This window comes from Dermatophagoides pteronyssinus, unplaced genomic scaffold (genome assembly GCF_027571235.1).
Source record: "Dermatophagoides pteronyssinus isolate colony J.1.1.1.1 unplaced genomic scaffold, Derpt_VIB-CSIC_2022.12 sq0003, whole genome shotgun sequence".
In the NCBI taxonomy this organism is placed as follows: domain Eukaryota; kingdom Metazoa; phylum Arthropoda; class Arachnida; order Sarcoptiformes; family Pyroglyphidae; genus Dermatophagoides; species Dermatophagoides pteronyssinus.
In genome coordinates, this window is record NW_027461527.1 from 888,823 (window position 1) to 902,449 (window position 13,627).

Sequence of the window (13,627 nt, forward strand, 5' to 3'; positions counted from 1 at the left end):
CTGTGTTGACTGGCGAAACTTTTCCATAAACATTGAGTTTTGGCGCCTAAACTTCAGTTAAATAATTAAAGCCAAATTATATTCTCAATAATGCAATTCGAACATCGAAATAAACGTTTAAGATTATTGGAGGAAAATGGTGGTCAAAAATCATCAAATCCATATCCATATTGGATTAATTTCTATACTACACCACCTGATTTTAAAGTTTCATTACAAGAAATCGAAGATATGGTCTCCGAACGGCTGAAAATTCTTGCAGTCATTGATAATCTAATGCGTAATGCGGAAAAAGCTCGTGGTTTTTATGATGTAGTGAGGTCACAAATCAATAGCATCAAATGTGAAAATAATGAAAAAAATTTCTACACTGCCGGTCGTAGTGAATCAACTGGCAAATCGTTTGAAGCTCGTAAGCGTGATCACATTTCGCATTTTCTTTTACGGATTTACTATTGTCAAAACGAAGAGCTTCGTCGTTGGTTTATATCAAGAGAAACTGAATTATTCAAAATTCGATTTATTGATTCTAGTTTATCGAATGCTTCTTCATTAGAAGAATGTTTACTTTACTATGGTTATAAATTTGAAATTGTTTCAACGGCCAACAATCTGGATTTGCATAGTAAAGTTAATTGGGGTGAATACAATCGTCAGAATCAACAACAGATTGCATTTAAATTGAAATTTGAAGAAGCATTAGATTTGATACGATTACGTAAAGTTTATGTCAACGATGGCTTTGCTTATATTGGATCAAGTGAAATTATTTCCGTTCTCTGTCAACGTTTCAAAACAAATTTAGCCAGAGAATTAACGCGAATGCATTCATATTTCTATTCTTTTGGTGAAGAGCGATTACTTTGGCGTTTAGAATCATTACATCAACATTATATATCCAATGCTAAATCATCGAATCGAAATAATAGCAGCCAAGATGATAAAGAAAATAACCGAGAACGTATCAATTTGAATGAGATTGATGAATTAGCTCGTAATATGTTCCCACCTTGTATGCGTTCAATTCATGATTCATTACGACGTGATCATCATCTTAAACATTATGGTCGTCTTTATTATGGTTTATTTTTGAAAGCAGCAGGTCTATCAATGGATGATTCGATGGAATTTTTTCGTAACGAGCTGTCTATAAAGAATCCGGAAAAATTTCAAAAAGAATATTCCTATACGATACGTTATATCTATGGAAAAGCGGGCAAACGTGTACAATTGAGTGCATATAGTTGTCAGAAAATTATGAATGAAAATGCACCCGGTCCTAACGATACACATGGATGTCCGTTTCGACATTTTGATGTAAAAAATTTGAAGGCACTATTAGTCCGTTACGGTGTAAATAATGATAATGATCTGGAAGAAATCGTACAAAAAGTAATGGCTGAAAAAAGTTATACAGGCGCTTGTGCTAAATATTTTTCTGTAAAATTTGGACAAGATCTTCCTGATCAATCAGTTTATCATCCAAATCAATTTTTTCTTGCTGCACGTCGAGCTGTTAATAATCCAGTACAACAAACTCAATCAAACGGGAACGATGATGAAGAGGAAATGATGAAACAGGATTCCATTGAAATGAATGATTCGATCAACGAGGAAGAGCTGTCAACGATAGATGATTCGATGCTCAAATCAATTACTGAATAATTAAAAATTTTATCTTGTCTTGTTTTTATAAAGTTTTAAATTTTCATTTTGAATTAAATAAAATATTAGTAACAATAATAATAATAAAAATTTGAACAATCACTTGGTGATAATTTTTTTATTGATCATTTGTTTATTTTGATCGAATTTTCGTATCCGAATTTAACCATGATCTGGACATTGGTAATGTTGATGGATAATAGGTTCCTTTTTTACGTTGTAATGTTCCATCTGAATTTCGTAATGGGTATGTGGCCATCAATATCGGTAATTGAAGTTTAATTGTCTTGCGCGTTCCTTTTGGAACCACCATAAACTATAGATAAGAAAATAGTCAGGCCTAATTGATTCACGAATAAAATCGGTTTCAAAACAAAAACTTACATAAACATCGTATTGAATTCGAATCAGGTTACATCCTCGAAGATTCGTCGGAGGTATCGGAGGTATGTACAATAATTCATTTTTCCATTGATCGCTGGAATTTGGTTCGATTTTACCCCTTTCAACCGAAGCTAGTTCACGAACTTCGCTTTGAATAATTCGATTTTTTGACGTATACTGTACGGTCTATTTATGGAAGGTGAACAAATTAATTAATTAATTAAAAGATTGTATTTACAGTTGTGTTAATATTACCTCCGTAAGAATGGCACAAGTTTTTCGAATCTTTGTTGAACTATTGTTATTAATATTGGCATTTATTGAGATACTTTCACCGGGAACATAACCGCCACGATCTAATCGTACCATGCAGATGATTTTTCCATTAGTGAAGCAAAGAAATCCTAGCTTTTCTTCGACTTCACTATGAAATGGTTGTGTCAATACTGTTGGTTCTTGATTCAAATCAATAGGATTCATTATGATGAATACTTGATGATTTTTATGTACCATTCCATTTGGATCTCTTAATTCAGCTTTACAAAAATATTGTACCCATCCATGTTTGCCCAGAAATGTCGATGGCAGTCCTAATGGCAATCCCAATCGAAATGGGAATGTATGTACGCCTGCCGATAATACTAATAAACGGCTCATCGATGCATTCAGATTCAAAGTACTTTGAGTATCGACTCTGGTTAGATTATCTCCCAATAATCGCATTCGAAAATCAATATAATTCTCTTTATCACCCGAAATGATACCACCGCCGCCGACTAATCGCACAACACATTCACCGATTATGTGAAAGAATAATCCTTTTATAATGACGAAATAAATGAAAAACTATAGTTCAGCAATGAATCAAAACTTACCAACGATTGGCATATCTTCACCCAATTCGAGTACAACTTTACCGGTAAGAAATGTACCGGGAAAATATAGAAGATTTTCATCATCTAAGATGATCTTAAAGAATCGTAATTTTTTTACCATTATTGAATTTATGACTGAAACGAATGGATGTCAAAAAAAGGAAACAATGATGACGATGCTAATGGATGGTCGTCGATGGATGTTATTTTTTTTTGTTGTGAAGGATAAATCAATACAAGTGGAAGATACTTTGCAGTGAATATTGAAAATTTACAACAATCTCATTCAAAATATACATTGCATCCATATACAAACATTTCAAAACAATCATAAAAATTGAAAGTGAAAATACTCTTCAAAATGTGATGAAGATATTTATTTTCTATGTATGCATATATTAGATTCGTCTTTTTCTCTTAATGACTATAGCGTAGTACTTGTTGCATCTTGATGAATTTCCTATTACGGAATTTGTGGGGATTGTGCGTGACAACAACAAGTGTGTAATGTCAACTTAAACTTGGAAATTTGTTGTTTGGTTTATTTTAATTTGTGTTGGTGGATTTAGCTATAATGGGTAAGCTTGGTGGTAGATTTCATGGTCAATATAAACAACAACAACAAAAAAACGAAAGAATCGAATATGAATCGGTTTATTAAAATAAAAAAGATTCACTGTTATTAAGGATGAAAACCAAAAATATATTAAAATAAAACGCAACAATCGTTAGTGTAAGAGAAAGCTCAATTTGAAAGGAAGAGAGAACGGACGAGTAAAAGTTCGGGGACATGTACAAGTTTACTTTCTCTATTTTTTTTTCTCATTCAATTTCTTTTCCGATCAATTATATGCTCAACACTCATTTATAGTGTTTGTTCACTTGTTTTTGAGAATGTTGTTTTGGAACATCATTGACGAATACGATCGACAATGATGTTCAAAACATCATAATGAAAAGGAAAAACAAAACGTAAACAGGTTTTTCTTTTCATTTGGCCAATTCAAATATTTTTATTAAAAGAGAGATGTGAAATTATTTTTGCTATGCATGTGTATCTGGACAATTAATTTTTTCTATTGTTCATTTCATTGATAATTTATTTATTTTGCCATGGCAAAATAATGGTTATTTTAAAAGTTTTGATCCAGAAATAGAAAGTCTACGGGATTTTGAAAATGTTCCAGTTCCATATATGTTTGCTAGACAATATTATTTACATGGCTAAATTTTTATCCATTAGATGAGCTATGCCAACTTAATATATTGGATTTTTGTCCAATAATAGTTATCAAGAAAATTTAGCTTATAAAATTTTTCATTATTATTCATGTGAATAAATTGAATTAGAAAAAATACATCAAAATAATTCATAATTTATGTATCGACAATTTTCGGGTGAAATACGCACAGATCCAGGCTTACAATCTTTATATAGATGGCATATCATACATGGTGCATAGAATAAATCGGATTTATCTCGATTCAGTGGATTATATCGAAACAATGATCGTTCACCCATAGTTTTTTTCAAAATTTTGCATTCAAAACATAATACATTAAGAATATTTTCAATATCGACAAGTTTTATATCATGAAATAGTTTTGCACCTTTGAATTCATTATAAATATCGGATGCGCTTGCATAAACTGGATCAAAATCTTGATCAGTAAAATCACCATCATCCATATAGTTTCCATCGAGTTTGGAGACTGCTTTTTCGAATGAACTTTTGCACTTGTCATATAAATGTTGTAGACATGTAGTTTTAAGATTTCTAACAACATCTTCCCTGATCGAACCAGAATCATAGCAGGCACCACCAGTTATCGTTTCATCGGGTTGAAGATCAAAAAGGAAATATAATTTTCTATTCGAAATAGCTTTTATTGATTTGATTAGTTTTTTATTTTCCAAACTCTTCAATACTTTATTGAGAACAAGTTCGGCCAATTTTGTTTTCGATCGAATATCCCGAATCCAAATACCATTTTTGTCCGCTTCTCTGATTACATCTAAAACAATATCTTCATGGCTTTTTTCTTCGACAATCAATTCAAAATGTGCAACATTATTTACAACAATGGCTTTGATTTTTTTCTCACTAATTAATGAGTTCAAAGCAGTTAATCGAAGTGCAACATCAGCATTGCCAATACGCATACGAAGCTCATCGTCAGAGATGGCTGATCTGGACGATTGAAGAACCGAATATATTCTAAATTTGGAATATAAAATGACAATGAGAATAATATAGGATCAATAAAATAGGATATATTACTTTCGTTTCAATTGTTCCAGATTGTCCATAGTTTAATTCTGATGCAAATAATTTTTTTTTAAAACCATATTGTTGAACAGAGATGATCACGTGGTCAAGTGATGTACAACTAAATCGATTGTATATCGCTTTTCGAAAAAATCGAGCCAATTTATGATCCAACAAAATCATTTGAAAAAAATACCTTTTCAATTCGAAAGAATCATCATTTCTGTAATATACAAAAAAAACTTGGCAGTTTATTTTATCGATAAAGTGTTTATGCTTGTGAAAGTGATTTAGTATTTCATATTCATTCATAATTTTTCAATATAATCAGAAAAAAAGGAGTGGATGAGGAAAAAGAATTCAACAAAAAAAAACAATTTGTTCATCCGTTCATCATTAAATATGGATGTGAATTTCAAAAAAAAAGTTCAATGTGTAATAGAAAATGTGTGAAAAATGTTTTTTTTTGGTCATTCGTTCAAAAAAAAGAATATATTTCATAGTTATGAATCATGAATAATAACGGTCGTCATATAATGATCAAATGGATAGGAATTTTTTTGTTCAAAAACGCTTTTCATATGTATAAAAAAAACGTGGTGTTAAAATATTGAGTATTTATGAGATTCACAAAATCAAATGTGATATAAATTAGGTTCAAAACAAGTGGAAAAAAATCAAAACAGAAAAAAATGTGAATTAATGTGATCAAAAATCGATGAATTTTTGTTGTTGTTTTGTTTATTATACAGGAGAAGAGGAAAAAAAACAGGAAATTAATGAATAGATCGAAATTTTCAATGTATCGGTATTTGATGATCAAGCTGATGAGGTGTTTTTTTCCAGGTATTCTTTCGTTATTTTATATATCGATATGATTTTGGATTTCGAAATATTGTCACGAAGATTGAATACATACGAAATGACTGTTATTTACAGAATGGGAATTTGTTTTTGTTTTTGTGTTGTTTTTTGCTTTTGTTTCATTTCATTAGAATTAATTATTAATTATTTTTTTTCCATGGTAACTTGTTTATTGGAAACATTGGTTTTTTTTCAATTATATTATGTTTAATGATGTTATTGTTGTTGATAAATGTTTATTTGTCATCTTGTCGTGATATAGCGCAGAATAGACAAAATGAAAATATCAATGCAAGAAGTTGAACGCCGACTAAAATAGCTCCAGCCATAATAACAAATAATTGTTTATGTCGAATAAAATCTTCAAATTTATTCATACATCCATCATTATTTAGGCCAACTATTTCTTTAAGATTTTGAATGTCATTAGCATTTAAATATTCTACACGACCGATACATAGATTATAACGATCTTCATTATCTTGACAGCATGATTTAGGTATACGATACATTCGTTGACCTGCTGATGGATATTTCAAATTGTTCATCGAATTGAAATTCTCTTCATTTGTTTGATTATTATAATTGGATGTAATCCAATCTTCAGGTCCCATTATTCCACAACAGGTAAAATATCGTTGTATACGATCGACTAACATTTCGGTAGCATTAGTATTTCCAGTTCCATAATTTCGTTTAATCAATTTGGTCGTATCTAAACGAATTCGTTCACGTACTTTTTCACCATTTCGTATGGTCCAAAATAGAAATGCACCGCTCAATACACATAATATCAAACAGATCGAAATATACTGTTAAAAGAATGAATTATTTAATATTAATCATTATTCATAGATTAATTGATTCAAACAAACCATAAGCAAAAGACATTTAGATTCACGAATAGCTCCACAACAGCCAAGAAAACCAATAATGGTTATCATACCACCAAGTATAAGCATAGCAATAAATGGTGTAACATAATGTGCGCTAACTTCATGAATATCCAAATAATTCTGTGAATCCCACCATAGATAAGCGGAAAGGCCAAGAATAAATACACCGGTAAGCTGTGAAAATGAAAAAATTCAATCAACAACAATAACAATAAATCATGATTATCATTCATTCATCAACAAGAATAACTAAAATAATGTTATGAAAATTGACTTACCCAGAAAATAAAATTGTATAGAATAACGATCAATTTGGTACAGATCAACATTTTTGGAAATGAATCGTTTTTTTCCGAGTATTTTCAAATGAAAAATAAAATACTTTTTTTTAATATTATTTATTTGGTGAATTATAAAAAGAAAATTTTGTTTGCAAGCTTATTGTTGTTGCTATTGTTAATATGGAATATTATTCTTTGTAGTCTAGATTCTTATGCAGAAATATGATGATGATGATGATGATGATGATCAACCTACATAGGTAAAAATATTGAAAAAATAACAATTAATCATATTATCGATCAAATCGATCATTCTAAAATCGATAAAATATTAGTTTATTGTGACAAATGAACAAATAATAATATTTTTTTTTGTTGACAATCCATATGAACACATGACACAAACACACACACGCAATATAATAACAGAATCGAAAGGAAAAGAATAAAAGACAAAAACTCTTTTCCATCTTGATCAAACACACACACACACACTTGTCAAACACACATCTGAACATGAAAAGATATTACTTTCCCCCTCTTGTTAGAAGAAAAATTTTTTCCATAGAAATTGTAAAACATTTTTTTTAAAGCCTAATCCTACACAGAATTATCCAACTTTGATGTCGTCATTCATTATTGAATTTCAATTGCGAAAAATTTTCTTACCAGTTAAAATGAAACACTCAATCACAAGTACACGAAATCATCAAAGAATGAGGAGTGAAAAAGAAAGAAAGAAAATTATTATGTAATTTTTAAAAATCAAATGTCAACACATGATTAGTTTGGTGATAATGTTAATTTTGATGTTTCAAATGAGAAAAAAAAACCAAATTTCAAATGCGCCTTGCCATGAATCGTTGATATAATTATCGAAAAAAATGGCCAATTGACCAACAGATAAAAATAACTGGATTAAAAATGTTTTTATAATTGATATCCTTTTACTGTTGATTGCTTAGAATTTTTTTTCGTTTGTTTTGTTTTTTTAATGAGTCAGTGGATTCTCTGTTTTTTTTTCTCTATAAACACAACGTAATTTAAGCAAGTTCGTTTTTTTTGCTCCCTATACATCCATTTTTTTCGCCTGCTAATGAAACAGGCGAAGAAAAAAAAAGATGCTATAGACATAATAATGAAGTATAAGCAGCATTAACCAAAGAAATAGATTCCTGGATGAAAAAAGGGCGACAAATTTTTCAATATAGATTTTTTTTTGATGTATAAATGGATGGATGAGATATAGCATGTGCAAAGAAAAAACCCGTACGCCCATCATATCCAAACAAACCAAATTAAACAGAACTAAACTAAACTGAACTGTGAATTGAATTGAATTGAACAGAACCGAATCGAAAAAAGACTTCCCGGGTCGGTTTATTCCGTTTCGCGGTTTTGTTATATCGAAAGATAGAGCACACACACATTCTATCTATGATCTATATGGCGCCGACGCCATACTTTATTTTTATTTCTGCCTGACCAGAATAACAAAAAGCATCTCTTCATTGTTGAATGTTATTATCATTCGAAATACAGGAACAACGATACGATATTAGTGAGAGAAAAAAAAATTCTTCAACTTATCGCTATCGCACATGCATAATGATTGTTGCAAAAGATTATAGTGAGAGAAAGAGATGACTCAGACCGAACTTTGACATCATCATTTTGTGCATGCGATGTTCTTGTGTGGGTGTGTGAATTTCCATAGATATTATGGCATGGATATCTACTTTATATTTTTCTTATTTTCTTTGTTATTGTCTAGGTGATGTATTATTTAAATATAATAAAGATGTAGACAATAATAATGATTATGAATTCTAAGATTCTTATAAGAATCATTTATTCATTATTCTTTCAGTATTTGTTTTACTTTTAGATTCGACCATATTTATTTATTTATTTATTCATTCATTTCTGTTTCACTTTGATTATAATAATAAAAAAAAAGAAGGGAAACTGTTTTTCGTCATTTGGAAACAAATGGAATAATAATAGCAATGAAAAGAAACGAGAAAGAAATCTTTTTTTCCCTAATTATATAAGTCCAAGCAAAAGTTTAATTTAGTTTTTGGTTCTCGTTTTATCTAACGTTTTGTTTTTGTTTTTTGCTTTAGGTAATCAGAATTTCAAATTCCAAATATATGTTTCAATGACTTTTTTATTCTCTTTCTTACAGAATAATAATGATGAATGAAGAATGAAAAAAGAATATTTGAGATTAATTTGTTGATCGATTTGTTGTTGTTGTTGACAATAATCAAAAAACAACAACAACAACTAAAATATTCATCAATCTATCTATTAATACACTTACCTCTTATTTTTTATCTATTTATATAACCAACAACAAAAAAAAAAATTATTGTTTATCATGTCTACTTAATTATGGGATAAATTTTGTTCGGTTTTGTTGTTGTTGTTGTTGTTCAAATAATATTCTGTTTCTCATTCTTTCACAACAGAGAAGAAGAAGAAGAAGAAAAAAATCCAAATAAACAACAAGAAAAAAAAATTAATGTTGTACAGAATAGAATTGTTGTTGTTGTTATAGAATCAATACAAACAACAAGAAATTGTTAAGAGACACGAACAGATAGAATTATGATAGATTAAAAATTCTTAGAATTTTTTTTATTTGGTTAACACACTAAGTTAACACACATTATTAGTTAGAAATGGTTGTTGATCATGTAGTAAGATTGATCGATGTTTTCAAAGAATTGATGAATTCTTCACTAATGAATAATGATGATGATGAAGATGAACAAGTGAAAGAAAACAACAACAACATAAATTACATAAAAAAACACTTATTAGATGATAATGAATATTGTTTTCTTTTTCCCCTTTTGTAATTCCAAAAAGAATGCTGTTCAAAAAATCATATTACAACATCATCATCATCATCATAAACAACAACGACAAAATTTATTCATTCAATTCAATATTCGAGGGGTTCATACATCTGCAAAGGCGGTCACCGAAGAAAAAAAAATATTATGATAAAATGGTAGTGTGTTGATCGTTATCGTTATGGTGGTGGTGGTGGTAGTTGGTAGCTGGTAGTTGATGGAACAAATACAGTTTTACCCTATGACCTGACCTGACCATCACATATAAAGACCCTAGGTCTAACTACTACTACTATATAATAAATTCGACAGTTATCTTTTTTTTTGAAATAAAATTCAACTACTACTACTACTACCATTAATAAAAACACAGTTATCTACAATTGATGATGATGATCATAATATTCTATCATCATAAGAATTCGTTCGGTTCAGTTCAGTTCAGTTCAACCCGGTTCGGTTTGGTTTGGTTGTTGAGAATATTTTTTTTTCAAAAACAAGGCGAGGCTGATTCTCATTCAACTATTAACACCATTATCACCCTTGAATTTGTCACGGGATATACAATCATAACACACACACATACGCACAAGTATATATGGTACTTGAAATTAACCAAATAAAAAATACTTTCCAATGAACTTCAATCGTGATCACATACAATGAATGAATGAATGAATGAAGTGGTTTGTTTGTTCCAGATATACTGGTGTAATTGGAAAATTGTTGTTCGAATTTAAATTGAATTCATATATGTAAACACATGGTGACGATATACAGATATTTAAAAAAAATAAGGGAGTAACAGACAAGTTTGTCATCAAATCATATTAAATATAAGGGTTGGACTTTTGAGGAAAGAAAGAAAAAAATCCTATGAAAACTTAAATGAGAACCATATTTCTATGTAAATCATATGGAATTCATTAATTCAATATTGAAAAAAGTTTTTTTTCTTTCTTGATTAAGATTTTGCATATTTTTTCAATGGATAATCATTTATTGATTGTTAGTAAAAAACATTGTAGGAATAAAATTCCTCTTTTTTTTGTTAGATAATAGAAATGTTCAGAATTTTTAAGATTGAAAAATAAATGATTTGATTTTAACTTTAGCATGATTATTGAATTGGTGTGTATTTTTGTTTTGTTTTGTTTTATATTGGTTAGTAGTAGTTTTATAAAAAATTGTAATTAGTAATGTTTTTTTGTTTGGCCAAATGATGATGATAATGATTCGTTCAATTTTGTTCAACAAAAATGCATATCGGTAAAATGTGCCTTATTCTTGAACATTGGTCCCCATTCATTTTCATTACCATTTGGTTTACGTTGTCGAAACCAATCCTTATTCTGTTCCTTATGACTGGCTTGATCATTTTTTCCAGCCATTTTAGACCATTTTGAGACATAAGCGTCTTGTCTATTGTAGGTCAAAGAAAAATTATTTAATTAAAATAGAGAATTTGAATAATTAATGAAATATGAAATATGAAAACTAACTTGTTTGCATCGTTATTTGATACGAAATTAGTTTTCGACATTTTGATCCGATTATTTCTTTTTTTTTTACTGATGATAAACAATATGTAAAAATGTTAAATTTTTTCTTGAAAATGTTATTTCGAATTTAATAATTTTTTTGATGCTGATGATAATTGGCAAAGCTAATTGGATAAAAATCAAAAGTGAAATTAAAATCAAATAGTTTTATATCGAATGACTTACATTTAGTTTGGTTAATAATAATTACCTAGATGTCCAATTTTTAAGGGATTTTCTTCTCTTTTTTTCAGACAAATCAATGAACGTGATGTAATTGTGTTAATACACGTAATTCCAGCTTATTACCACAATTAGCCAAACGACTACCCAATTGTGATGAAATATTTTCAATATTTACTTCTAATATTACCAAACTTGTTGCCAATTGATAATGATATTTTTTGTTGTTAAATAATGGTATTCCGATTTCCGGACACATTAGAATAACTTGAACATAATACAAAATATAGACGAAAAAATAAAATAAAATTCAATTATGTATACGAAGAATTGAGAAAAACGAAAATTTTTGTGATGAATTTCAGCTTTTTTTTTTGTTTTGTTTCAAACACTTGGTAAAAACTTTGCAAAAAAAAAGAAATATTTTGTTTTGTATGAAAATAATTATCTCAAATCAGATTCTTGCCAACAAATGAAATATCGAATGAATGTGTGGCAAATTTTTATATTTGAATTTATCGAAACGAAAAAATAACGAGAGAAAAACGAAAGAAAGATAGCAAAAAATTATTATTATTATTATTAAGGCTAGGTAGTGGTTGCCAGATCAGATTGACTAAATGACAAACTTTATTTATTTATTTCAATCAAAGTCGATTTCCTTCAAATACAAACAAGTTTGTCAAACATCTACATTATCCATTCGGAAAGATATACATGATAAATAAGAGGAAAAAAACCTGAATTTCTTCTCCAGATAATCTCTTTCAATCACTTGTAAGATCCTGAATTAGAACGTGATTTACGCATGATATTGATAACTAATAATCATCAAAGGCATTTAACCATCATCATCTTTTCTTTCCAAAAAAGTAAAAAACAAAATTATGTTAAATCTGTATCCATTGATTCACTACATAATTATTTTTAAATTTTTTTTTTGTCAGAAATTGATGAAGAAATGTATGGAAGAAAAACTTGTTCCAACAAATGAAACAAACCAAACTTGTTAATATTTTAGTATGTGTATGTGCTGTGTGTCATGTATGTAATATAAAGCCAATAATCATTGATCATGATCATCATCGACGAATTTTACAGAAAAAAAAATTGAACCATTGGAATGAATGGCAACAACAAAAAAAAAGGTACAAAACATCTCGTGATTTTTTTTTCTTGTTGATTAATATGATGGCCATATATTCTTTGATGATGATGTACATTTTTTTCAATTTTGTTTCATTGCTTTTGCAATGAAACATGATGCATGATGTTACGGCTGGAAAAGAAGTTCATTACAATTTCAAATAAATTTCAATTATAAATGCGAAGAACAAAGGAACGAAAAAAAAATTGATGAAGAAATTATTTGATTTTCTTTCTGTCTCAAATTATTATTATTATTATTATTATTTATTTCTAAATATTTATTCAGATTCGATGATTGTATTTTGGGATGCAATCGTTGAATTGAATTGGAAAAAAAGGGTTTTTGTTTCAGTCACGAAACACAACAACAAAATGGTGCAAATTTCTATTCAGAATTTCTCATTCAGAATTTATGATCAAGTCAATTCCGTTTCGTTTTGTTTGTTTGTTTTAAGAGAGCTTGTCTATTTACAATTTCAATATATTCCCTCTAGTCATTGTGTTTCTCCACTGTTTTGGATGTATTTTATTTGCGAGAAGAAGAATAAAAAACAACAACATACAAATAGAATGAATGAAAACACATTGATTTGATGATCAAAAATTATTATTATTTTTTCTTTTTTTTTTGATTGATTTATGCAACGCTACGCAT

The 13,627-nt window shown here is 28.9% G+C and overlaps 4 protein-coding genes across 5 annotated transcripts; 1 reads left to right on the forward strand and 3 right to left on the reverse strand.

Annotated features, from left to right (window-relative positions):
- The first annotated feature begins 8 nt into the window (after positions 1 to 8).
- Positions 9 to 1,767, forward strand: Prim2 (DNA primase subunit 2). The gene has a single exon (XM_027348404.2). The coding sequence runs from the start codon at positions 91 to 93 to the stop codon at positions 1,663 to 1,665; it is 1,575 nt and encodes a 524-aa protein (XP_027204205.1). The 5' UTR covers positions 9 to 90; the 3' UTR covers positions 1,666 to 1,767.
- Vdup1 (arrestin family protein Vdup1) lies at positions 1,750 to 3,801 on the reverse strand. Its single transcript, XM_027348449.2, has 4 exons — positions 2,925 to 3,801; positions 2,305 to 2,867; positions 2,050 to 2,235; positions 1,750 to 1,981 (listed from the first exon to the last, which is right to left on the reverse strand). Exons 1-4 carry the CDS (start codon positions 3,043 to 3,045, stop codon positions 1,799 to 1,801), a joined length of 1,053 nt encoding a protein of 350 aa, XP_027204250.2. The 5' UTR covers positions 3,046 to 3,801; the 3' UTR covers positions 1,750 to 1,798.
- A 423-nt stretch (positions 3,802 to 4,224) lies between these two features.
- Polr3F (RNA polymerase III subunit F) lies at positions 4,225 to 5,360 on the reverse strand. Its single transcript, XM_027348463.2, has 2 exons — positions 5,207 to 5,360; positions 4,225 to 5,143 (listed from the first exon to the last, which is right to left on the reverse strand). The coding sequence occupies exons 1-2, from the start codon at positions 5,233 to 5,235 to the stop codon at positions 4,285 to 4,287; spliced, it is 888 nt and encodes a 295-aa protein (XP_027204264.1). The 5' UTR covers positions 5,236 to 5,360; the 3' UTR covers positions 4,225 to 4,284.
- A 321-nt stretch (positions 5,361 to 5,681) lies between these two features.
- On the reverse strand, positions 5,682 to 11,888 carry LOC113797991 (tetraspanin-18-like). Of its 2 annotated transcripts, XM_075825074.1 has the most exons (6): positions 11,827 to 11,888; positions 11,602 to 11,765; positions 9,562 to 11,521; positions 7,233 to 7,487; positions 6,934 to 7,128; positions 5,682 to 6,870 (listed from the first exon to the last, which is right to left on the reverse strand). In XM_075825074.1, exons 4-6 carry the CDS (start codon positions 7,281 to 7,283, stop codon positions 6,295 to 6,297), a joined length of 822 nt encoding a protein of 273 aa, XP_075681189.1. In that variant the 5' UTR covers positions 7,284 to 7,487; positions 9,562 to 11,521; positions 11,602 to 11,765; positions 11,827 to 11,888; the 3' UTR covers positions 5,682 to 6,294. The 2 variants fall into 2 exon arrangements, with proteins under 2 accessions (XP_075681189.1, XP_027204268.1); XM_027348467.2 differs by lacking the exons at positions 9,562 to 11,521; positions 11,602 to 11,765; positions 11,827 to 11,888 and adding an exon at positions 7,905 to 8,117.
- Positions 11,889 to 13,627: the final 1,739 nt, after the last annotated feature.

What these genes read in the sequence shown, in the direction of transcription:
- Vdup1 (XM_027348449.2), bottom strand. Translation starts at nt 3,045, where the DNA reads ATGGTAAAAAAATTACGATTCTTTAAGATCATCTTAGATGATGAAAAT. An exon ending in TGAAGATATGCCAATCGTTG is followed by an intron (nt 2,868 to 2,924) that starts GTAAGTTTTGAT and finishes TCATTATAAAAG; the next exon opens with GATTATTCTTTCACATAATC. An exon ending in CTTGTGCCATTCTTACGGAG is followed by an intron (nt 2,236 to 2,304) that starts GTAATATTAACA and finishes TTCCATAAATAG; the next exon opens with ACCGTACAGTATACGTCAAA.
- Polr3F (XM_027348463.2), bottom strand. Translation starts at nt 5,235, where the DNA reads ATGGACAATCTGGAACAATTGAAACGAAA. An exon ending in CTGGAACAATTGAAACGAAA is followed by an intron (nt 5,144 to 5,206) that starts GTAATATATCCT and finishes TTCCAAATTTAG; the next exon opens with AATATATTCGGTTCTTCAAT.
- LOC113797991 (XM_075825074.1), bottom strand. Translation starts at nt 7,283, where the DNA reads ATGTTGATCTGTACCAAATTGATCGTTATTCTATACAATTTTATTTTC. An exon ending in TATACAATTTTATTTTCTGG is followed by an intron (nt 7,129 to 7,232) that starts GTAAGTCAATTT and finishes TCATTTTCACAG; the next exon opens with CTTACCGGTGTATTTATTCT. An exon ending in CTAAATGTCTTTTGCTTATG is followed by an intron (nt 6,871 to 6,933) that starts GTTTGTTTGAAT and finishes TTCTTTTAACAG; the next exon opens with TATATTTCGATCTGTTTGAT.
- Prim2 (XM_027348404.2), top strand. Translation starts at nt 91, where the DNA reads ATGCAATTCGAACATCGAAATAAACGTTTAAGATTATTGGAGGAAAAT.